The following is a 21041-nucleotide window of genomic DNA, read 5'->3' on the forward strand; positions in this document are numbered from 1 at the left end:
GAGGAAGTTCCAGGCTCCTGGCTTCATATCAGCGCAGCTCCAGCTGTTGTGGCCACCTGGGGAATGAATCAACGGACGGAAGATCTTTGTCTCTCCTCCCCTCTGTATATCTGACTTTGTAATAAAAATAAAATCAATCTTAAGAAGAAGAAAGAAATACATAAGGGAAAAGTTAGAAAATGCAGATTTGCTTCTTTAAAACTTCCTTATGAGATCACCCCCCACAAATTCCACACTTGGCTTTTTAAAAAATTAATTATGTTTATTTTTGATGATAGTTTGATTAGGGTGATAAGGGTCAAGGGCTACAGAAAGGTGGGTGAGATCACAATTTCCACATTCTCTTTTTCTCCATCCTGTATCTAGGGGAAAGGTGAGGACGAGAGAAACCACAACCAGCCTCTCAAGTGCCTCTGTACCTTGGGATGGAGGAAAGCCACCTGACACCACACCAGGATCCCCTATGTGGGGCATGCTGATGGTCCTGCTCAAGAGGTTCCATAGTTCAACAGTTCTGAATTACTGCCCATCTCACTACTCCAAGCACAATGAAATCACTTCAGAACCCACAGGTTGACATAGTCCACCCTAGAGTCTCCATTTGCCCAGATATTCACTGCCAACACTTGGCTGGGATAGTTGATCAACTTGTCCTCCATCCTCTGTTATGGTACCAGGTATCCACCGCAGGCTCCAATGAACTGCCATATCCTCCATGTGCACCTGGATATGTTGTCCACTGCTCCATCTGAGCCACTGAGGAGGCTCAGCTTTGACACATGCACACCATGGTCAGACCATGGAACCTGCAATTATCTTCATGGATGAGGTTCTGAGTCCAGTGATTCAGTTGGGGGAATCACCAAAGCAATTTCATCTGAGGTGATACCAGAACTGATTCTTGTGGCACACTTGGCTCTTTAGCACAAGTGATGAATGCCAATATTTGGCATTCTTGTCTCCTAAAATGGAATGGAACCAGATGGATATCACTTGCAATTTTAAGTATGAGATACTATGATGGTAAATCCAGTCTACTAAGTGCTTTTCATTGCTCTGCAGTGGAACTAATTGATAATAAACTCATGATACTCATATGTCACAAGACATGTATTTCTGATGGCTGCTAAAATAACTGCACTGTTTCAAATTACAGGTTTCAATGGATTTTGTTTTCTCTTAAGAAGTCATATGAGAAGAACTAAATACAGTATGAACTTTGCTTCCATAACATTCTTCATCTTTTTTTAAAAATATATTTTTGTTTTTTTTATTACAAAGTCAGTTATACAGAGAGGAGGAGAGACAGAGAGGAAGATTTTTGTCCAATGACAACTCCCCAACTGACCATAACAGCCAGTGCTGCACTGATCCAAAGCCAGGAGCCAGGTTCCTCCAGGTCTCCCATGCGAGTACAGGATCCCAAGGCTTTGGGCTGTCCTCGATTGCTTTCCCAGGCCACAATCAGGGAGCTGGACGGGAAGTACGGCTGCTGGGATCAGGACCGGTGTCCATATGGGATCCAGGCACATTCAAGGTGAGGACTTTAGCCGCTAGGCCAATGTGCTGGGGCTCCCACATTCTTTATCTTTAAAAATGTATAAGTCATCTGGAAACTAAAAAGTCACGAGCTGGGAATATTCTGGGGAATGGGCACCAATATTATCCACTTTGATGGCACAAGATTTCCCTTAGTACTGACCAGCTGTGATGTGTACTCCATGGCACGCAGCAGTGACAGCCCCTTGTGCTCAACAGTAAACACCGGCCAACCAGCCCCAGGGGCTGTCAGTGACAGGGATGTCCTGTTGCTGGATCACGTGTGGAGAAGTGTTTCACTACCCAGTAATGTAAAGTTCATTTCTAGAATTCCTGTCTACTTCTGAAATAAGTCTTTTCTGTGTTACTTTTTGTTCAAGAAAACCTCTGTGAACTCTCACACAAGATCTACATTTCCATACCTGGCTGCTTATTTCCATACCTGGCTGAGGTACCATAATCACAGTAAGTGGGCCCCAAAGTGTTCTATTTGGTTTTTACATGCAAAGTGACATCACATGGACTTCAAGGACAAGAAACAGCATCTGAACATCTGTTCTGACACTCAGTAAAAATATGGCCAGGAAAAGAAAATCAATATAAAATAGAAAAACATACCTTTTGCACTGGTGCTTACCCTAAAAATATCAAAAAAACACCAATTTTACTTAAGACTGTAATGCTCTAACATAACAGCTTGATGCTCTTAATTCAATTTTAGAGACTGCCAACACACTTTTACAATGGATGCAGGTTGCCTCTTGGCTTACTTTTAGCTCCAATGTTCTCTTTCTAGTTCCTTGACATTCCTTTGTTCTTTACCACTCCTGCAAAGTACTCCATGGGCGCCGCTATCTCCATCTTCAGGGTAGCCTTTCTTTCCCTTTAAAGGAGGAAGCATGAAGTCACACCTCTTTTGTTACCTAATAACCAAGATAAACAGCCTTACAGGAGCATCATAAAATACATTAATAAACACTTTCTAAAGAAAAAAGTTTTACTAAACCCATACCCTTAATATATAAAGTCAGCCAGAAATCTCTGTAAGTTATTCCAAAAATATCATAACCAAGTATGCAAGTACAAGGTTAATATTATTTTGATGAATTCCGAATTCATTCAGATGCTAAATCACAGGATACAAGACCTGGGTTGAACTTTTTCTTAAACAGTTTGCATGGGCAGACACTAGTTTGCTGGGCAGTTTCCTGTCTCGTCAAACCCTTGGCAAGACGGAAGGGAGGGAGGAGATGCCGAGCAGTATGCACAGTCCTTCTGGAACCAGGCTGCTCTCTGCTGGATAGGACAATGGCTCTGGGCACAGTGGCAGTCGCCACAGTGGCTGGCAGCAAACAGCCAGCATATTATCTCCTCAAGTGCTTCCAAGGGGAAAAATAAAGCCAAATATGCCACCAAGAACCCCTGAACCAGCAAGAGACAGTAACATATTCCTAATTCTAAATCACAAGTGATGTCTCAACAAAAGGCACATCTGCAAAAAAGCTACCAGTTTTATTTATTTTTTATTATTATTCTTGATGACAAAACAGAACAAAACCACAAGCTGGAGCCACAGAGGGCAAAATACAAATGAAATGGAAAACAAGTCTCTTGTCACGATCTCCTATGTTCAAAATGTCATTTTCAAGTTATTTTACTGGGGCAAACAGATCAAAATGGAGTCTCTTACTTTTGTAAAATGAGGAATCAAAAATGTACTGATCAATAAACAAAAAAATACCAAGAATCTCTAGTGAAGCTATTATATGAACATAATTAAGCACTTATGTTTTATCAATAAAAGATAACCAAGGTAAAGTGATGATTAGAAAATAGAATTAAACCAAAGCGAACACTTTGCAACCTTCCAGAAGCTTCTGTCCTAGAGTAGTGCTCCTCAGTATTTCTCAAAAGAACGATTCCTCTGAACTCACTAAGTTCTCAGGATCCCAATTCATCCTTTCCCTCCTCTATCTCTTCCCATTTCCCATCAAAGGGAAGTACAGTGTTGTCCAGCAGCTCTCAGAAAGAACGTGGGCTGGACTCACAGGATGGGAAGAATTGCCTGCTACACTGGCATGGGAACATGAAATGACAAGGTTTTTCTCCCAGTTTTAGCAACTATAAACAAAAGATCATTTAGCAGCTGTGTTTTCACCAATAGGAATGCACCTTTACTTCATGAATTAAGCTCCTCTACAATAAATAAGAAAATCAAAATGTCTAAAAAATTAGCTGAAATAAAAATTGAAAGATAAAGTTTTCAAAAATAGAGCACTGTCCAGTTAAAAATGTCTAATGTTCACTGGAAGTATTGAAAGGCAGGCATTTTTATCAAAGAGCAATTGTCACTATAACAAAAACTGTAGTTGCCAACATGAAGTTTTTAAAATGGCAGGGTATTTGTGGAAACCAAAGAAAGGAAACATCAGCAAGGACACAAAGTGAGCAGTGGTGCTTTGGGTAAAAACCTCTGAGAGATAAATGACATTGGCCCCAGAGGCGGGAATCTGGCCAACTGTCTTGGTTCCAAGGCAGACGAATGTTAACTGGTAGGATCTGAGGACATTGCTATAGCCCCCTAAAGCAAGCCTCTACTTTTTGCTCCCAAGTGGATGTTCCTTCCAGACTTTGGCATGAGTTCCTCAGGAGGATTTGCTTTCCGACGAGTAGTGACGATACAGGAAACCTACAAGAATAGCGCCCAGGATGGGGAAAATCCAATACGCCCAACAACTAGAAGGGAGACAAGGAATGGGGAAGAGAAGCAATAGAGTTATGAGTATTTAAACCAAACGTTCATTCTCTCTCAACATTTACATTTTGATAGCTAATATAGGAATGGAGCTTTGGATTACCTCGGGAAGTTTAACAGCTTTCAGACTGGAGTGACAAAACTAAAAAGTAATTTTTAAAAAGACAAATATATTCTGAAAATTAATTTTCAAAAAAGGTTAAAATAGACTGCATAGATGACATCAGAAACAAAGTGCACAAACCTCTGTACATGTGTGCATAAAATCATATGGGATTGGGTATAGTTTAAGATTTTCTCCCCTGTACTTTACACGTTGTTTTATACATATCCCCGATGAATGACTTTAAAGAAGAATAAGCATTAATACACAGGTATTTATACCATTTGCAAGTTATATTTCCCATTATAAGTTTGGAAACAATATTATCTGAGACATCTATCAGCATTATTCTAATTGCTTAATATTTAATCCTCTTAACAACTTTATGAAATAGATAGTAATATTTTGACCTTATGATTTCTCTACCTCAAATCACCAGGCTATAAGATAGTTAAGGCAGTTTGATTCCAAACCCATCCTTTTAATCTTTATTTAAGCCTGAAAGCTAGTCAGGGAATATGCACACAGCATATTAATAGTTCTAACAGAGTTAAGCAACTGGAAGTAGGCTTATACAAGATACTGCAAAAAAAATTTCCTGAAGAAATTCAGAAAACTAATTATTCTCCTTAAAACAATTTCTTTTTAGGAGGCTCAACTGGCTAATTCTCTGCCTGCAAGCACTGGCATCCCATTTGGGTACCAGTTCATGCTCCCTACTCCACATCACAAGCTCCATGCTTGTGGCCTGGGAAAGAGGCAGAGAATGACCCAAAGCCTTGAGACCTTGTACCCACATGGGAGACCCAGAGGAAACTCCTGGTTCCTGGCTTCGGACTGGCCCAGTTCCAGCCACTGCAGTCATTTGGAGAATTGAAATGTCTCGCTGCCTCTCCTTCTCTCTTTAAATCTGCCTTTCCAACAAGAATTAAAATAAGTCTTTAAAAGATAAATAAATAAAATAAAAAGTAATTTTTCTTTACAATGGTTTATTAACTCTGCTAGTTCTAAGACATCATTCTTCCACGATCCAAATAACCTGGCTACCCTCTCTTAAGACTTGTGCAAGTCTTCCTGTTAAAGTTTTGAAACCAATAAAACCAGCTGAGATTCATAATAAAAGTGACTTTCTTTGCCTAAATCTGCCTAGAACTTTTTATACTTAAATTACAGGAGAAAGTTACCCGGGACAGATTCAGAATGTCAGTCAAGCAGGTTTGCTTAAAAAAAACAAGCAAGATTGTAGTGTAACACCAATGGGGCATAGGGGAGCTCTGAAGTACTCTCCCCATATGGGCAACATATTCAGGCCACTTGAGGGCCTGGAGTTCCAAAGCAGCATTTCTGAGAAAACATGTAAATAGACAAGTGTTTCAGTATAAAAGACTGTAAATTTTTGACCAGCAGTTCTCATAGACTCTTCCCTAATACTTAACTGCCACCAAGGAGAGAACCAGAGGCAGCTCATCTCTCCTGCACCAAAGGAGACAAAGGTACAACAATCACTAATGTACAACAATAACTTTCTGCCATAAGGCAGAATTCTCGGAGCTTCATCCAAGTCATTCCTCATAGTTGCAATTCATTTACTTTTATTGCCTTATATTTCATTGTATGAATATTTCACAACTGATTTGTTCATTTGATAAATGAATATTTGGCTATTTCCAATGATGGAATAAATTAAATAGTCCTGCTATGAACATTCTTATACATTTTTCATGAAGCATGTGGCCACATTTCTATTGACTAATCCTTAGAAAAGCAACTGTTAGGTTAAAAGTTCACATTGTCTGGATCAGCAGATCAAGCCATTTTGCCTGTGATGTCTCTTCTAACTCTGACCTTCAAAGGACTAAAATCTTTTATTTAAAAAAAAAATGTCAAATTTATTAGCCAAACAATCTCAAAATGCTTTCTAAAATGACTGTACCCATTTACATCCTCTTAGGAACAATTAAGTATCCTGGTGACCCACTTCCTAACTATCACAGTCTCAGCATTTTTAATATTTAACAATGTGGTAGGGGTTAAATCTATCTGAATTTTAATTTGTAGCTCTCTGATGGCAAAAAAGATTATAAAAATGAGATTATATACTGCATAAGAAAGTATACAAGGATACTAACCGTTTGCACGTATTCTTTTGTGAAGGGACCTAAAGAAGACACATATCAAAAAAAAAAAAAAAAAGCAAAAAATGATTAACACAGCACATACAAATCTTCACTATCTATATAAGCTCTGTAGCTGATAACAGAACTTCATCTTACATGCATTTTAATGTTTATAACTCCAAAAGCAACCAGTGACTAGGAATTTCTGGCAAAACATTCTTATTCCTTACTGAAGACTAACAAAGGATAAATACGAATTCAACTTTCTTAAATTACTTATATTTATTTTTTATTAGAAAGTCAGATATACAGAGAGGATGAGAGACAGAAAGATCTTCTCTCTGATGATTCGCTCCCCAAGCGGCCACAACAAACAGAGCTCAGCCCCAATCCGAAGCCAGGAGCCAAGAGCCTCCTCTAGGACTCCCACACAGGTGCAGGGTCCCAAGGCTTTTGGCCATCCTTGACTGCTTTATCAGGCCACAGGCAGGGAGCTGGATGGGAAACGGGACTGCTGGGATTAGAACTGCAACCCATATGGGATCCCAGCGCATGCAAAGCAAGGACTTAAGCCACTAGGCTACCACGCTGGGCACAACCTCAATCTTTTGAGAAGTGAAAAGCACAAATGATACCAATGATACTAAACACACTCATTTGCAGTCAACATGACATACGTTGATCAGACAGGCTGGCCACTAGCAGTAGTTAGGATAGCATTTTCTGAAAACATTCTTAAAAGCCCCAAAACTCTTCTCTTGCAGCACAAATGAACTGGTTAAAAGCTCTAACAGATTGCTACTTCGTGGCTTAAACAAGTTTACTCTTTGAAAAAAAAAATATGATGATGATCTTAGGACTTACTCCACCGCAAAAGGGGGAAGGGGAGAATAAAGGCAAAGAAAAATCTTAAAAAAAAAAAAAGGCAATAAAAAATAATGAAATATTGCTATGTGCTCCAACCCAGACAGAGCTTTAAAACATTATACTAAGTGAAAAAAGCCAGACACAAAAGATCATGTTATATAAGACTGTTTATATGAAATGTCCAGAATAAGACAATCAGTAGAGGCAGAAAACAGATTAGTTGTTGCCTAGGGCTGAGGAATTGGAAGGGGAGGGAAACCAGAAAACTGCTAAGGACGAAGAGGTTTCTCTCTAGAGTGATGGAATTGTTCCAAAATTGATTGTGAATGTACTAAAAGCCTCTGATCTACACATTTCTTTTCTTCATGTCAGAAGTTTATTTACAAACATATCTAGTACGCTCTGAGTTCAAGAGCTTGATCCATCTTCCGCAGACTGCACGTCTTGAAACACCATCATCTCAAAGCGCCCCATCTCTTCAGCAGCTGCTGTGGGACGATGAGGAAGGGTGCGGCAAGCCCAGAACCAAAACACAAAGTCATCGTGGCCAGCAGCCTCTGCTCGCTTCCCACAGAAAACACCAGATTCTTCCCTGAGCCCTCTTCGTAGTGGCTCCTAGGGACCACTGAGGCCGAGCCCCTCCGGGCAGCCTGGCCCACCATGGCGCGGGGCACAGAGACAGAAGGCGGGAGAAATGGCGGCGCCATCTCAGGCATCGCTTTCGGGCTCGGCCTTCCCTCCGCACAGGCGAAGCAATTTACACATTTCAAATAGGTGAATTGTACAATACATGAATTATATCTCAATATACCTGTTATTAAGATGTTTTTACCCCATTATAAGCATCAAATGAGGTTACTGATTCTTATCAATTAGTTGTATAATAGAGTGGATCTATTAATTTACTGCCAGAAGATAATAACCAACTAGCAAAGACTGCCATTACCCAAAATAGCATCTTTGCCAATATGTGTAAGTACACAATTCATGAATACAGAGTCAGTGCTGCATAACCACAGTTTTCAGTAATCTGTAACTTCCACAAATCACACACACTGGCAAAGATGTATTTCATAGCACTCCATGAAAGGAACTTTAAGTTTACATAACGCAACACTGCCACACGAGTGCAGAAATACCCCAAATTAGTCTGCTGCAAGCAAGTAACACTTCTAATAAAAGGTTTTAGACAAACCACGGAAGAAGCTGGTGCTGCGGCTCAATAAGTTAATCCTCTACCTTCAAGTGCTAACATCTCAGGGGCACTGGTTCATGTCCCAGCTGCTCCACTTCCCATCCAGCTCCCTGCTTATGGCCTAGGGAGAACAAAGAATGGCACAAAACCTTGGGATCCTGTACCCTGTGGGAAACCCGGAAGAAGTTCCAGGATCCTGGCTTTGGATCAGCACAGCATCGGCCGTTGCGCTCACTTGGAGAGTGAATCATTGGACAGAAGATCTTCCTCTCTATCTCTCCTCCTCTCTGTATATCTGACTTTGCAATAAAAAACAAATAAATCTTTATTTTAAAAAAAAAGAAAAATATAAGTGCTGGCTGTCTTACAAACAGTTTGGAGACAAAAGATAGTGATGGTAGCAAACTCACCGAATTAGTTTATAACAATGCCCTCTTAAATATTCCACTACATGGGCCCAGTGGCGTGGTCTAGCGGCTAAAGTCCTCGCCTTGAACACGCCAGGATCCCATATGGGCGCCGGTTCTAATCCCGGCAGCCCCACTTCCCATCCAGCTCCCTGCTTGTGGCCTGGGAAAGCAGTCGAGGACGGCCCAAAGCTTTGGGATCCTGCACCCACGTGGGATACCAGGAAGAAGTTCCTGGATCCTGGCTTCGGATCGGCATAGCAGTGGCCGTTGAGCTCACTTTGGGAGTGAATCATTGGACGAAAGATCTTCCTCTCTGTCTCTCCTCTTCTCTGTATATCTGACTTTCCAATAAATAAATAAATCTTTAAAAAAAATTCCACTAAAGTAGCCAAAAAATTGAAACCCATTTTAAAAATCCACATTTTGTGCTCCATATACACCAATGACTTACAGTATAAACAATGTAGTTAGTGACTATAAAAATTTGAAAACCTTATGAGAATAATACATGTATTACAATATTTAATCTATAACATTAAAAGTACCATAGTTCATAGTCAATGTCTAGATTTCAGAGCTTTTAGCTTTTTTTTTTTTAACATTTACTTATTTTTATTGGAAAATAAGATTTATACAAAGAAGGAGAGAGACAAAGATCTTCTGTCCTCTGCTTCACTCCCCAAGTGGCTGCAATGGCAAGAGCTGAGCCAGTCCAAAGCAAAGAGCCAGGAGCTGCTTCTGGGTCTCCCACACCAGTGCAGGATCCCAAGGCTACAGGACATCCTCGACTGCTTTCCCAGGACACAAGCAGGGAGCTGAACTGGAAGTGGAACAACCACATGAACCAGTGCCCATTTGGGATCTCGGTGCATGTAAGGTTAGGATTCAGCCACTAGGCCACTGTGTCAGGCCCTTTAAGCTTCTTTTGTAACAAAAAGCCCTGTAAATGTGCTGGCTAGAATGAATCTTAGAAAATGCAATAAATAAGCAACTAAGAGAAGACAAAAGGATGGGGATATGGATAAAGACAGGAAGAGGGACGGAGACAGAGGAAGTGAATAAAACAAAAAGAAGCCAAGACCATAATATGCTGAAATCATAATTGTTTCTAATAAATAATGAAATATTTTAAACATTGATGGTGTTTTTGAACTAAGTATCCACTATCACTCATCCCCGAGTGGGAAGGGTTGGCGCAAAGGAGTATACACACCTAATACATTAGACAAAAAGAAGCACCCGCTCCCTTTCAGATACTGACTGCTAAATAAATGTGTCAAATTACCAGGGCCCCGCTTCTAATCAATTATAGCAAAAAAGATGTTTAAGGCACAACAGCCCTGAGCAGCCAACTCCCCAAGTTGAAAAGAAACCAACTAAGTTACTTTTTACTTTTCAAAACTGAAAAGAGCTCTAACACTTAACCTTCCTTCCCCTCCACCCTTGTTTATGCATAGTGCTCAACCCTCATTTCCACACCAAAGCTCTGCGCTAACCCTGACGGATGCTTAAGTGCAATATCTACAGTTTATAACTAACTTGCTTTGATCCTCTGGGTGCTGAGGCATACCTGGCCAGCTGTGTTCGTGCTCAGACTTGAACACTCTCAACTTTTCACACAGAGAGTTTGCAATTGTGATGCTATGATTTTTGTTATGAGACAATTAACTGAATTCAAAATTATTCCTAGCATCAGACCAACAAAGTGATTAATATTCATGCTTCTTTACTTGCAAACAACAAAACTACTCTAAGTGTACTTCGAGTTCAGCTCAAAACTATAAAAATTGTTTCAATAAAACTGGTTCCTACACTTGATCTTAACCAAAAGGTCGAGAAGCCATAAAACTGGTTCCTAATGTTCAAGTTTTTTGAAGGCTTTAACCCCACCAGGAAATAAATACATTAATACACACACACATGAAGAGGACTCCTCGTATTTTGTAAAGCTGCCCATTACCAAAATTATGTCTGGTACCTTTAAGCTCAAAACTATGAGTAATTTTTTCATTTGTAAAATGAAAGGCTCATATCAAATGAATTTGAATTTTAAAGACACATGATTTTTGAACCAAGGGTACTTTAGCAAAGACTATAATAAAGTTACTTTCTAAAGGGAAGAAAGGATGCACCACCCTCTCCTACCTAGGAGGCCTGCGTGAGCACCACTAGAAGTTCACTGTTCCTTCTTTCCCACCAGCTACTATAAGAGTGCCTGCCGGGATACTCTCCTGAGCAGCACAGCATGCTGCATCCAAACCTGTTCTGAAATGTTTATGAGATATGATGAAGAAGTATCAGAACTTGGGCCCTGTGCAGTAGCCTAGCAGCTAAAGTGTTCGTCTTGTACAAACCAGGATCCAGATGGGCGCCGGTTCTAATCCCTGCCCACCCCTCCTTCCCATCCAGCTCCCTGCTTGTGGCCTAGGAAAGCAGTCAATGAGGGCCCAAAGTCTTGGAACCCTGCACCCATGTGAGAAACATAGAAGTTCCTGGCTCCTGGCTTCGGATTTGCTCAGCTTTAGCTGTTGGGACCACTTGAGGAGTGAATCAGCGGATGGAAGTTCTTCTCTGTTTCTCCTCCTCTGTTTATCTGTCTTTCCAATAAAAATAAATAAATCTTTAAAAAAAAAAAGGAACTTACTGGAAACCATTTCTTTCTGAGTGAAAATACAGCTTAACAGTCACAGTCTTGCAAAGCAGACAATACTTAGAGTTAGGTTAGTAGAAAACATTTCCCTTAAGATATGGCAAAATTCAAATATAAAAATAAAGGGCCAGTACAGTGATGTACCAGGGTAATACTCAGCCTGTGCTGACGGCATTCCATATGGGCACGAGTTTTGAGTCCTGGCTGCTCCACTTCCAATCCAGCTTCATGCTTATGAATTGGGAAAGCAGCAGATGGCTCAAAGCCTTGGGACCCAGCACCCTCATAAGAGGGTGGAACTCCTGGCTCCTGGCTTCAGCTGGCTCAGTTCTAGCCATTGCGGCCACTTGAAGAGTGAACCAGCGGATGGAAGATCTTTTTCTCTGTCTCTCCTGGTAAATCTGACTTTACAATTTAAAAATTAATCTTTCAAAACAAATAAGTAAAAACAAATAAATCTCATCCAGGATCTGAAATCAGGCTGGAACACTGCTCTGTGTAGTGTAGGTGGCCTTGCATTTTTCATGAAAGGCTTTTCTTTGCCTCCAGTACCTGAAACGCAGCAGTGTGACTGGAAACACATACGAGCAACTAACAGGACTGTAATTAATGGGCTCACGTCTCTCGAGTACAGGTGACAAAAGGAGAAGAGAAGCGTGAAAACACTGTCTTGTCACTCTTTAATCTAACAGGGACTAAGTTATTGCTGAACTTGTTAAGCTGAAGTGGTTTCTTTCCTGTAATGCAAAACTAAAAAGTTTTAATTTCAGCGAAATCTCTAATTAGTTCTTTGGCCTACAGAAGGCAGACAGAGTTCTTCCACAGAAAAGGACTCACTTTCTTTAAGTTCCAAATGAGAAAATGGGCTTATCAGTGAGTCAAAAGAATAGTGTGTGGCTCCCTAGTTATCTCCTGGGTTACTTAAAACCCAAATTCAAGCCTTACCTCCACAGATTCTGAATTAGAAAACCGGAAGCCCACAAATTATAAACACTAAGGTATTCCAATTGAGATTATATCAGGAACAGAATTTGAAGAACATTCTCCATTCTTAAGCACAATCCCAACTAACTATTATGCAGCAGTGAAAATATTACTTCATATAGTAATAATAATTTTAAAACATTTTTGTTAAATGTAAAGCGTACTGTCATTGCACAGCAGAAGTAAGTAGTATCTCCTAGATTATAAGATTTGTCTCTTACACAAATGGGAATACTTCTCAAATCAAATGTTGACTTCTCAAGAGTAATACCTCCTGGTCATGTTCAAATCAGTCATCGAGGCCACACTTGGCTTAGATTTTTCCCTTAATAATGAAAGTGAGGATTCCAGGGTGGGAGGGGCATTTGTGAGGAGGGGAATACAAACCACCTGACAGATGTTATAAGGGATCATTTCAGTCCTCTTTTATAAATAATTCAAATCTTCCAGAGTCAAAGAGTCTAGCAAGAAGAAAGACTTGATTTACACAAAAACTGAGGACTACAGGACAACAGCTGGCAGGAACTGTCAGCAAGCAGCCTCTCCAGGGGAAAGAACAGAGTCCAGGCTAATTTAACTGTTGCATCACATCTGTTCAGTCATACTGTTCAAGGAGGAAACGGAAGCAACAAGCCGTAAGAAGGAAAACGGGGAGGCCTTGTTGCCTCCATGATATCTCAGGTCACAACGAAACTGTTGTCCATTTCAACCAGAGGGTAGCATAACAGCTCCCACTGGAGGAAAAGAAATCTAAGAAAATTAGCAAAGTTTGGAAGATGAACCATCCAGTTTGGGGGAAGCAGAAAAGGCTTTCATATTTTCTTGCTGGTATGCGATTCAGTTACATTAAGGTCTTCAAGGACTCAACCACTTCATCTTTTGGTCTGCTCTACTACTGTGAAATTGGGAAGAATGTGGGCCTCTTTGGGCCTACAGGACTAAAAGAAATAAGTTTGTGAACTGGGGACAGAAAGGTTTCTGTAGTAGATAAAGATACTTGTAAGAGAAAGTCAATTTTCCAATTCCTATATTATTATTATGTTCTAAATAATAAGATGTTTTTCTATAACTAAACCTGTAAAATAATTTTTCAAAGCTATATGGAGGACTTGGCACAACAGCCAAGTGGTTAAATCACTGCCTTGCATGTGCCGGGATCCCATATGGGTACCAATTTGTGTTCTGGCTATTCCACTTCCCTTCCAACTCCTCGGGAAAGCAGCAGAGGGTGACCTAAAGTCTTGGGACCCTGTACTCATATGGGAGACCCAGAGACCTGGTTCCTCGCTTCACATCAGCTCAGCTCTGGCCATGTGGCCATGGGGGAGTTAACCACTGGATGGAAGCTCTTTCTCTCTGTAGCTCCTTCTTTCTGTATATCTGCCTTTCCAATTTAAAAAAAAATCTTTAAAAAAAATAGATAAAGCTATAAGGAACATAAATTTGAAGTTTCAGTTAAAAAAAAAAAAAAAAGAGTCCCTGAACCTATGGAACTGTATCATGAAAAACAAAATTTTTCCTTCTGTTCTCAAGACTCAGCTGTTCTTTTCTGCTGAGATGATATACTGAAACAGAATTTCTCTTGGGGCAAATAGATACTTTTTTTTAACATAAAAGATGATTTTAAAAAATTCTACTTGTATAAGCAGAAATCTAAACAACTGTAATACACAAGACAAACTGATGACTTCTTACCTTACTACCATGCCCAGGTTTAAGGTCATTCTGTTAAAAAGAAAAAAAAAAAGCGTATTTTAAGATGTAGCCAAATGAATTCTCACTGGTTAGGCAGAGAAGGAGTTAGTGACAGAGTAGGGGCTGAGGTCTGACGACACTGTTTTACTGTCCTGCAGCATAGCACTAACAGTCAAGTCTACACTGCCTAACCTTCCCTCCCCATGCAGCAGAGACCACAAGTTCCACTACTGCAAGTTTAGAGTCAGGGCTAGCTGCAGGCTGTGTTCAAGTAATGATCATTTGCATCAGATGTCCCAGTGCACTTCCATGATTTCAAAAAAAAAAAAAGGCAAGAAAATGGATGGTACTCAAGCCCCACCTCAGACTCCATGTTCTTTGAAAACACAATTAAGGCCCCAGCGAGACACCATCTTCTCTACTTCCAGATAGTATAAAACACGATCCAAAACACTGACAATTTCTGTTCATTCTCTATCCAGCTTCCTCGCACTATGTACTTTAGCTTTAAATACATCTGGCTTCTCTGCTCACCTTTGTTTATGTCTCCTCCTTGAATTTTTTCTCAATGAAGAACGTGAAACAAGTCCAGCCAGGAGCCACCTGACATCATTAGTATGTGCTTGTTTCTAATCCTGGAATAAGAGACTACATCCTGCTGTCAGTCACCCCAGAAGACCGACAGGGTCTGAAGAAAGCAACTAACTGTCCACCAGCCAACAGCAGAGCTCTGCCTCTCCATCTCTAATTCTGACTTTCCAATAAACAAACAAACAAATAAATATTTTAATAATAATAATAATAGGAGGCTGGCTCCATGGCCCAAAGCCTTGGGAACCCTACATCCATGTGAGAGACCTGGAAAAATCTCCTGGCTTCTGGCTGCTGGCTTTGGAATAACTTAATTCCAGCCTTTGTACCTCTGGGGGAGTAAACCAATGGATGGAAGATGTCAATCTCTCTGGTTCTCCCTCTATCTGCAATACTGCATTTCAAAAAAAAATAAAAATAAATTAAAACGTTAAAAATACTTATTGCTTTTAGGGTAGAAATTACAAGAACAATCAAAGCACTATTTTAAGTAGAGATGCCATTAACTGCATTACAAAAAAGTCAATCAACGAAAAGAATGATGTGCTATCAATTCCTTCAGCTTTTCAGACACCACAGGTGCTGTCTGGCACAAGGAGGTTGTAGCCTATCATGACAGGGCTAGACGGTTCTGGAGATAGTTTTAACCTGTTGGTTGGATTGAACCGAACTTCCGTGTGAGTAATTCTTCCCCTGGTTCTATTCTGCGACGTCAGCAGCCTTTTCCGCTCGCAGCCCTCACGGCTCTTACCGGGTGCACATCGCCAATGTAATACTGCTTTAGCATCTCCCTGGCATCCGAGGAGTGGCCGACATCTTCAAAGCTCTCGCTTGCATCCACGCCAGCTTGTTCCAGCAGAACCTCTTCTCCACCAGGGTGCTACAAGGCAAAGATTTTTACACTAAATTAAGGTTTTTCTGAAAAAGTTAAATCATGAAGTTTCTTTCCCATCCCTTTTTCCTTTGTCTTTTGTCCCTTTTATGGCAGTTGTGGGGGGTGAGGGGAACTGATATTGTCTGCCACCAGATAGGATGGAACAGGAATAACAAAACAGGGTCCGGCGCTGTAGCCTAGTGGCTAAAGTCCTTACCTTGCACGTGCTGGGATCCCACATGGACACCAATTCTAATTTCAGCAGCCACACATTCCCTGCTTGTGGCCTGGGAAAGCAGTCGAGGATGGCCCAAAGCCTTGGGACCCTGCACCTGTGTGGGAGACCTGGAAGAAGCTCCTGGCTGGTTCACTCCGTAAGTGGCTACGATGGCCAGAGCTAAGCTGGCAGCCAGGAGCCAGGAAGCTTCTCTCAGGCTGCATCCCAAGGTTTCAGGGCATCCTCAACTGCTTTCCCAGAAGAGCTGGAAGAGAAGTTGAATAGACGGGACACGAACTGGTACCCATATGGGATCCCGGTGCATGCAAGGTGAGGACTTAAAACCACTAGGCTACTGCACTGGGCCCTTCTATGTAACTCTGGAATTGCTCCCCCAAGTATTAACTAAAACAAAACTCGTTTTAATATTATATTTAGCACAATCCCTGACTCATTCAATAAACATTTACTTACAATTAGTAAACAGAGAATTTGTTATTCCACATATCTAAAAATAGTACTTTGTGAATACTAAGTAGTGCTTTTTAATTACTTTTTATAACAACCACTTAAGCAGGAATATTATCATTCCTATTTCAAAAGACTAAGTCAAGTGTGATCTGTCATGCCCTGCCTATGAGCTCCCAGAGGATAAGTTCTATTTTTATCTGTTAAAAAGGTCTCCACACAGGGAGTGGGACTCTATTTAAACATGCTATTTTAAAGCAAGAGTGAAGCAGCCACCTTTCATTTACTATTACATATGAAAACTTTTGGCTTTATTTTTGGTCAGGGAACGAATGTCTCAGATTTGGAACTGACATCTCAATTTGCTCTATACCGCTATTCTGGAAGATGTGTTTCCTTTCTGACATACCTCAACTATTCTGTTGCCTCTGACAAAAATTTATGACTTTGTATATAGGTCTTTCTACAAAGCGCTTTTATTTTCAATCTTTCATGGTTTATAAATAAGCAAACAAATTTTTAAAAATATTGCTTTTGGAAAATATGTAAAAGTGAAAATTAAACTGTGATAAACTTTGGAAAAACAAAGATAAACAATCAGGTCTAGTCCTAGAACAGAAATGTTAATAATCTGATAAATAGAACTCCACGCTTTTCCTGTGTATTCTTTCAATCCCAACCATTATTTTATAATGTTTACTGTTTTATGGATTAGGCAATGTTATATTTTATCTTTCTACAAAGTGAATTTATAACAGCTATTTTTCATCAAGGAAAGGGGGTTCAGAGTGCTCACAGCAGATCCTTGGTTTAGGAACTCTTGGTCTAAAATGTGGTTTTAAGCCAGAAGGTGGGAACAAGTAAAAAAGACATCTAGGAACTCTGAGTTTCTTTAGGACTCTCAAAAACCAGGAGGGCCCTGTCGGGTGTCTAGCAGCCCAGCTGCAGGCAGTGTACTGGACCTGATGCCCCAGTACAGTCCTGGACCTGACTTGAGTCACGACAATACCCACACTGAGGAGCAGGAGTAGGCCTTGAAGAGAAGCCCCAAGATCTCAGCTCCCCAGAGAGAAGAGGCTCAGCAAGCCTGGTGGGGCTAGCCCTAGGGGAAGCTGGCAGCTGCTGGACTCCAGCATCACCTATGGACAGTCCTGCCTGGGTTGATCATCCCCCTGAGCAGGCTCCATCACACTAATGTCCATCAGCTACACAGCAACAGGAAGTCACACGGGCAAATATCTGATTGCTAAGTAATGTGAGTAGTCATTATTGACATGAGAATATCAATTCAACAACCCAGAGGATGGATTGTCAAAGAAAAGTAAAAGGTAAACATGGCTGTTTTCACCTAATATATTCCTGGATGTGATGAGAGAGAATGCAAAAAAGTCCTCTCTATGACTCTGACCGATAGATTAATCAACATGAAATCCTCAAACTGTCACAACCAAGGTCTGATCTCTACCACCCTCTGTTTTGTTTTTTAAGATTTATACTTATTTGGGCTGGCAGCGTGGCCTAGTGACTAAAGTCCTTGCCTTGAATGTGCCAGGATCCCATATGGGTGCCAGTTCTAATCCTGGCAGCTCCACTTCCCATCCAGCTCCCTGCTTGTGGCCTGGAAAAGCAGTGGAGGAGGGCCCAAAGCCTTGGGATCCTGAACCCGTGTGGGAGACCTGGAAGAAGTCCCTGGTTCCTGGCTTCGGATCGGCGCAGCACTGACCACAGCGGTCACTTGAGGAGTGAATCATTGGATGGAAGATCTCTCCTCTCTGTATATCTGACTTTGTAATAAAAATAAATCTTAAAAAAAAAAAAAGATTTATACTTATTTGAAAGCAGAGTTATGAGAAAAAGAAAAAAAAAATCAGAAAAATAAAAAGATCTTTTATCTGCTTGTCTACTCTCTTGGTGGCCACAACAGGCAAGGCTGGGCCAGGGTGAAGTCAGGATCCTGGAACTGCTTCCAGGTCTTTCACATAAATGGCAGGGAGCCAACCATTTGGAGCATCTTCTGCTGCCTTCCTTCCAGGTGCGTTAGCAGGGAACTGGAATGAGGGCGGACCAGCTAGGACGCCATCTGGATCCTGGCTTCATTTCAGCTCAGCTCTGGTTGTTGCAGCCATTTGGGGAGCGAACCAGTGGATAGAAGACCTTTCTGTCTCTACTTCCCTCTCTGTAAAAATCTGCCTTACAAATAAAAACAAATAAATTTTAAAATATATACATATAGCTGAAGTTTTCCTCTTCTGTTGACTCTAGAAATGAAAGACAGAGAAAGGAGAAGACTTAAGCTAGTGATAATAAATAAAACCTTGGTAAAAATTTTTGGAAAAATATTGTCAATTCTCACTAGTTCTTATGTGTAGTCTGTCTTTTAATCACGAAAAATTCTGTTCTCTTGGGACTAAAATACTACAGTTTTACATTTAATTAAAATAATAATTTCATTACCAAAATTTAAGAAATTGTAAATAAGCAAAATGCATCTCTCTATGCTGTTCATAGCGAACCTACACAACGACAAGAACAAGTGTCAGTATCTTAGTCATACAAACTCTTTTCAGAGTGAAAATCTAGGGCCAAAATAGACTGAGCCAATCTGTTTTTCCATATTGTCCAGCAAAGAATGGTGACACCAACATACTGCCAGATTCCTAAGTGCTTTCAGGATCATCAGAGATGGGGTAAACCATGGCAGATGCTTTATATGAAGTTCAGAATCTGTCAGGTTCGCTTTACTGCATATGAACACTCAGCTGCAATGAAGAGCCAGTTACTCTGGATAAGAGAGTTTACATAACACTGTAAGAAAAGAAAGGTGGCAACTGTTGGCAGACATATAGATGAAGGTTGCCCAGGAATTATTCTGCCTGGATTAAATGTCCTAGGGAAGTGGCAAGGAGCCATTTTCTGCAGCAAGAGGTAGATATAATTTGCATGCTGAGCATTATAATCAAGAAAGAACAAATGACTCTTGACTCTACAAGTTAAACCATTTGTTTTTCTTTAAGAAACAAATCAGAAGGGAGTAAAACTGGAGACTGGAGTAAGATCTCTGGATTATATCAATATCAACTCTGATTGTGATGGTGAGACATAGCTTGCAAAATGTTACAAGGAGGGGAAACTTGGTAAGGATACAAAGCATCTATTATTGCTCACAGCTGCATATGAACCTATACTTCTCTCAATGAAAATTTCTAATAATAGTGGTAAAGACACTGTTTGGAATGCTACATCTCATATCACAGGGTTTGGATTCAAGTCCCAGCTCCACTTGCAATTCCAGCTCCTTGCTGATGTACAGCTGAGCACCTAGGATCCTGTCACCCATGTGGGAGATTCAAACTGAGCTCCCAGTTACAGCCTGGCCCAGCCCTGGCTGTTGCAGACAGGTTGAGAGTAAATCAGCAAATGGGAGACTGCTCTCTCCCTCTCTCTGTTGTCCCCTTCCTCTCTCTTTACCCCGGCCTTAAACAAACAAACAAACAGACGTAACAGGTATATGCACTTACACATACAAAACTAGGCTAATAGCTTCATTCATTATGGCCCTAAAACTGGAAATAACCCAACCATTAATATAAAATGTCTATTATGAAAAAAAAAACAGTTCATGAGTTTAAAAAAACTTTGTATGTAAAAAAATATTATTTTCCACAAGCGTTTGGGAATGTCCTGATAAAGCCAAGTATGAACAAACTGATATATATATATATATATAAAATCAGGCCAACATTATGGCAGAGCTGCTAAAGCTGCCATCTGGAATGCTGGCATCCCGTATGGGTGCCAATTCAAGTCTTGACTGTTTCACTTCCAATCCAGACTCATTGATTCACTACTGACCTGGGAAAGCAGCACAAGATGACCCAAGTGCTTGGGTCCCTGTATCCACCTGGGAAATCTAGACAAAGTTCCAGGCTCCTGGCTTTGGCCTGGTCTAGCTGCAGCATGGCCACTGCAGCCAACTGGGGAGTGAACTAGGGGTGGAAGATCTCTCTGTTTTCCTCTCTTGCTCTGTCTTCCTTTGCTTCCTTCTTCCTTTCTTTTTACTCTGTAACTCTGTCTTTCAAATAAATAAAATCTTTTTTAAAAACTGAAATACAATTTGGCCTAGTATAAAAGCCCACTGGCTAAATTCAGGATCCCATAAGGGCACCAGTTCATGACCCAATGCTCCACTTCCCTTCCAGCTCCCTCCTTGTGGCCTGGAAAAGCAGTGGAGGACAGCCCAAAGCCTTGGGACCCTGCACACTCACATGGGAGACCCAAAGGAAGTTCCTGGCTCCAGCTTCAGATCAGCTCAGCTCCACTCACTGCGGCCCCTTGGGGAGTGAACCAGCACACCGAAGATCTGTCTCTCTTTCTCTCTGTAAATCTGACTTTTCAATAGTAGGTAAATCTTTTTTAAAAAATTGACACAGAATCACTGCATCAAAATCACAGCCATTCTACATACAACTAACTTACATTTTGAAACACAAGCCATGTAAGATTATATACTATGGGGTGAGTATGATAACATATCAGGCTAATCCTCTGCTTGTGCCAGCATCCCATAGGGGCATCA

General features: G+C 40.7%; 2 protein-coding genes across 2 annotated transcripts in view; both read right to left on the reverse strand.

Annotated features, from left to right (window-relative positions):
- Window positions 1-3043: 3043 nt before the first annotated feature.
- Window positions 3044-21041, reverse strand: part of LOC121157956 (cytochrome b5 type B) — a 38329-nt gene continuing 20331 nt past the window's right edge. The window contains exons 2-5 of the mRNA XM_040982453.1: window positions 15658-15786; window positions 14316-14345; window positions 6527-6555; window positions 3044-4275 (exon numbers count right to left, since the gene is read on the reverse strand). Coding sequence (XP_040838387.1) covers window positions 4185-4275; window positions 6527-6555; window positions 14316-14345; window positions 15658-15786 — 279 coding nt within the window. The 3' untranslated portion in view covers window positions 3044-4184. The remainder of the gene's footprint in view (window positions 4276-6526; window positions 6556-14315; window positions 14346-15657; window positions 15787-21041) is intronic.
- On the reverse strand, window positions 7744-8433 carry LOC121157957 (cytochrome c oxidase subunit 7C, mitochondrial-like). Its single transcript, XM_040982454.1, has one exon. The coding sequence runs from the start codon at window positions 8095-8097 to the stop codon at window positions 7837-7839; it is 261 nt and encodes an 86-aa protein (XP_040838388.1). The 5' UTR covers window positions 8098-8433; the 3' UTR covers window positions 7744-7836.

This window comes from Ochotona curzoniae, unplaced genomic scaffold (genome assembly GCF_017591425.1).
Source record: "Ochotona curzoniae isolate NIBS_2020 unplaced genomic scaffold, NIBS_Ocur_1.0 contig_3622, whole genome shotgun sequence".
In the NCBI taxonomy this organism is placed as follows: domain Eukaryota; kingdom Metazoa; phylum Chordata; class Mammalia; order Lagomorpha; family Ochotonidae; genus Ochotona; species Ochotona curzoniae.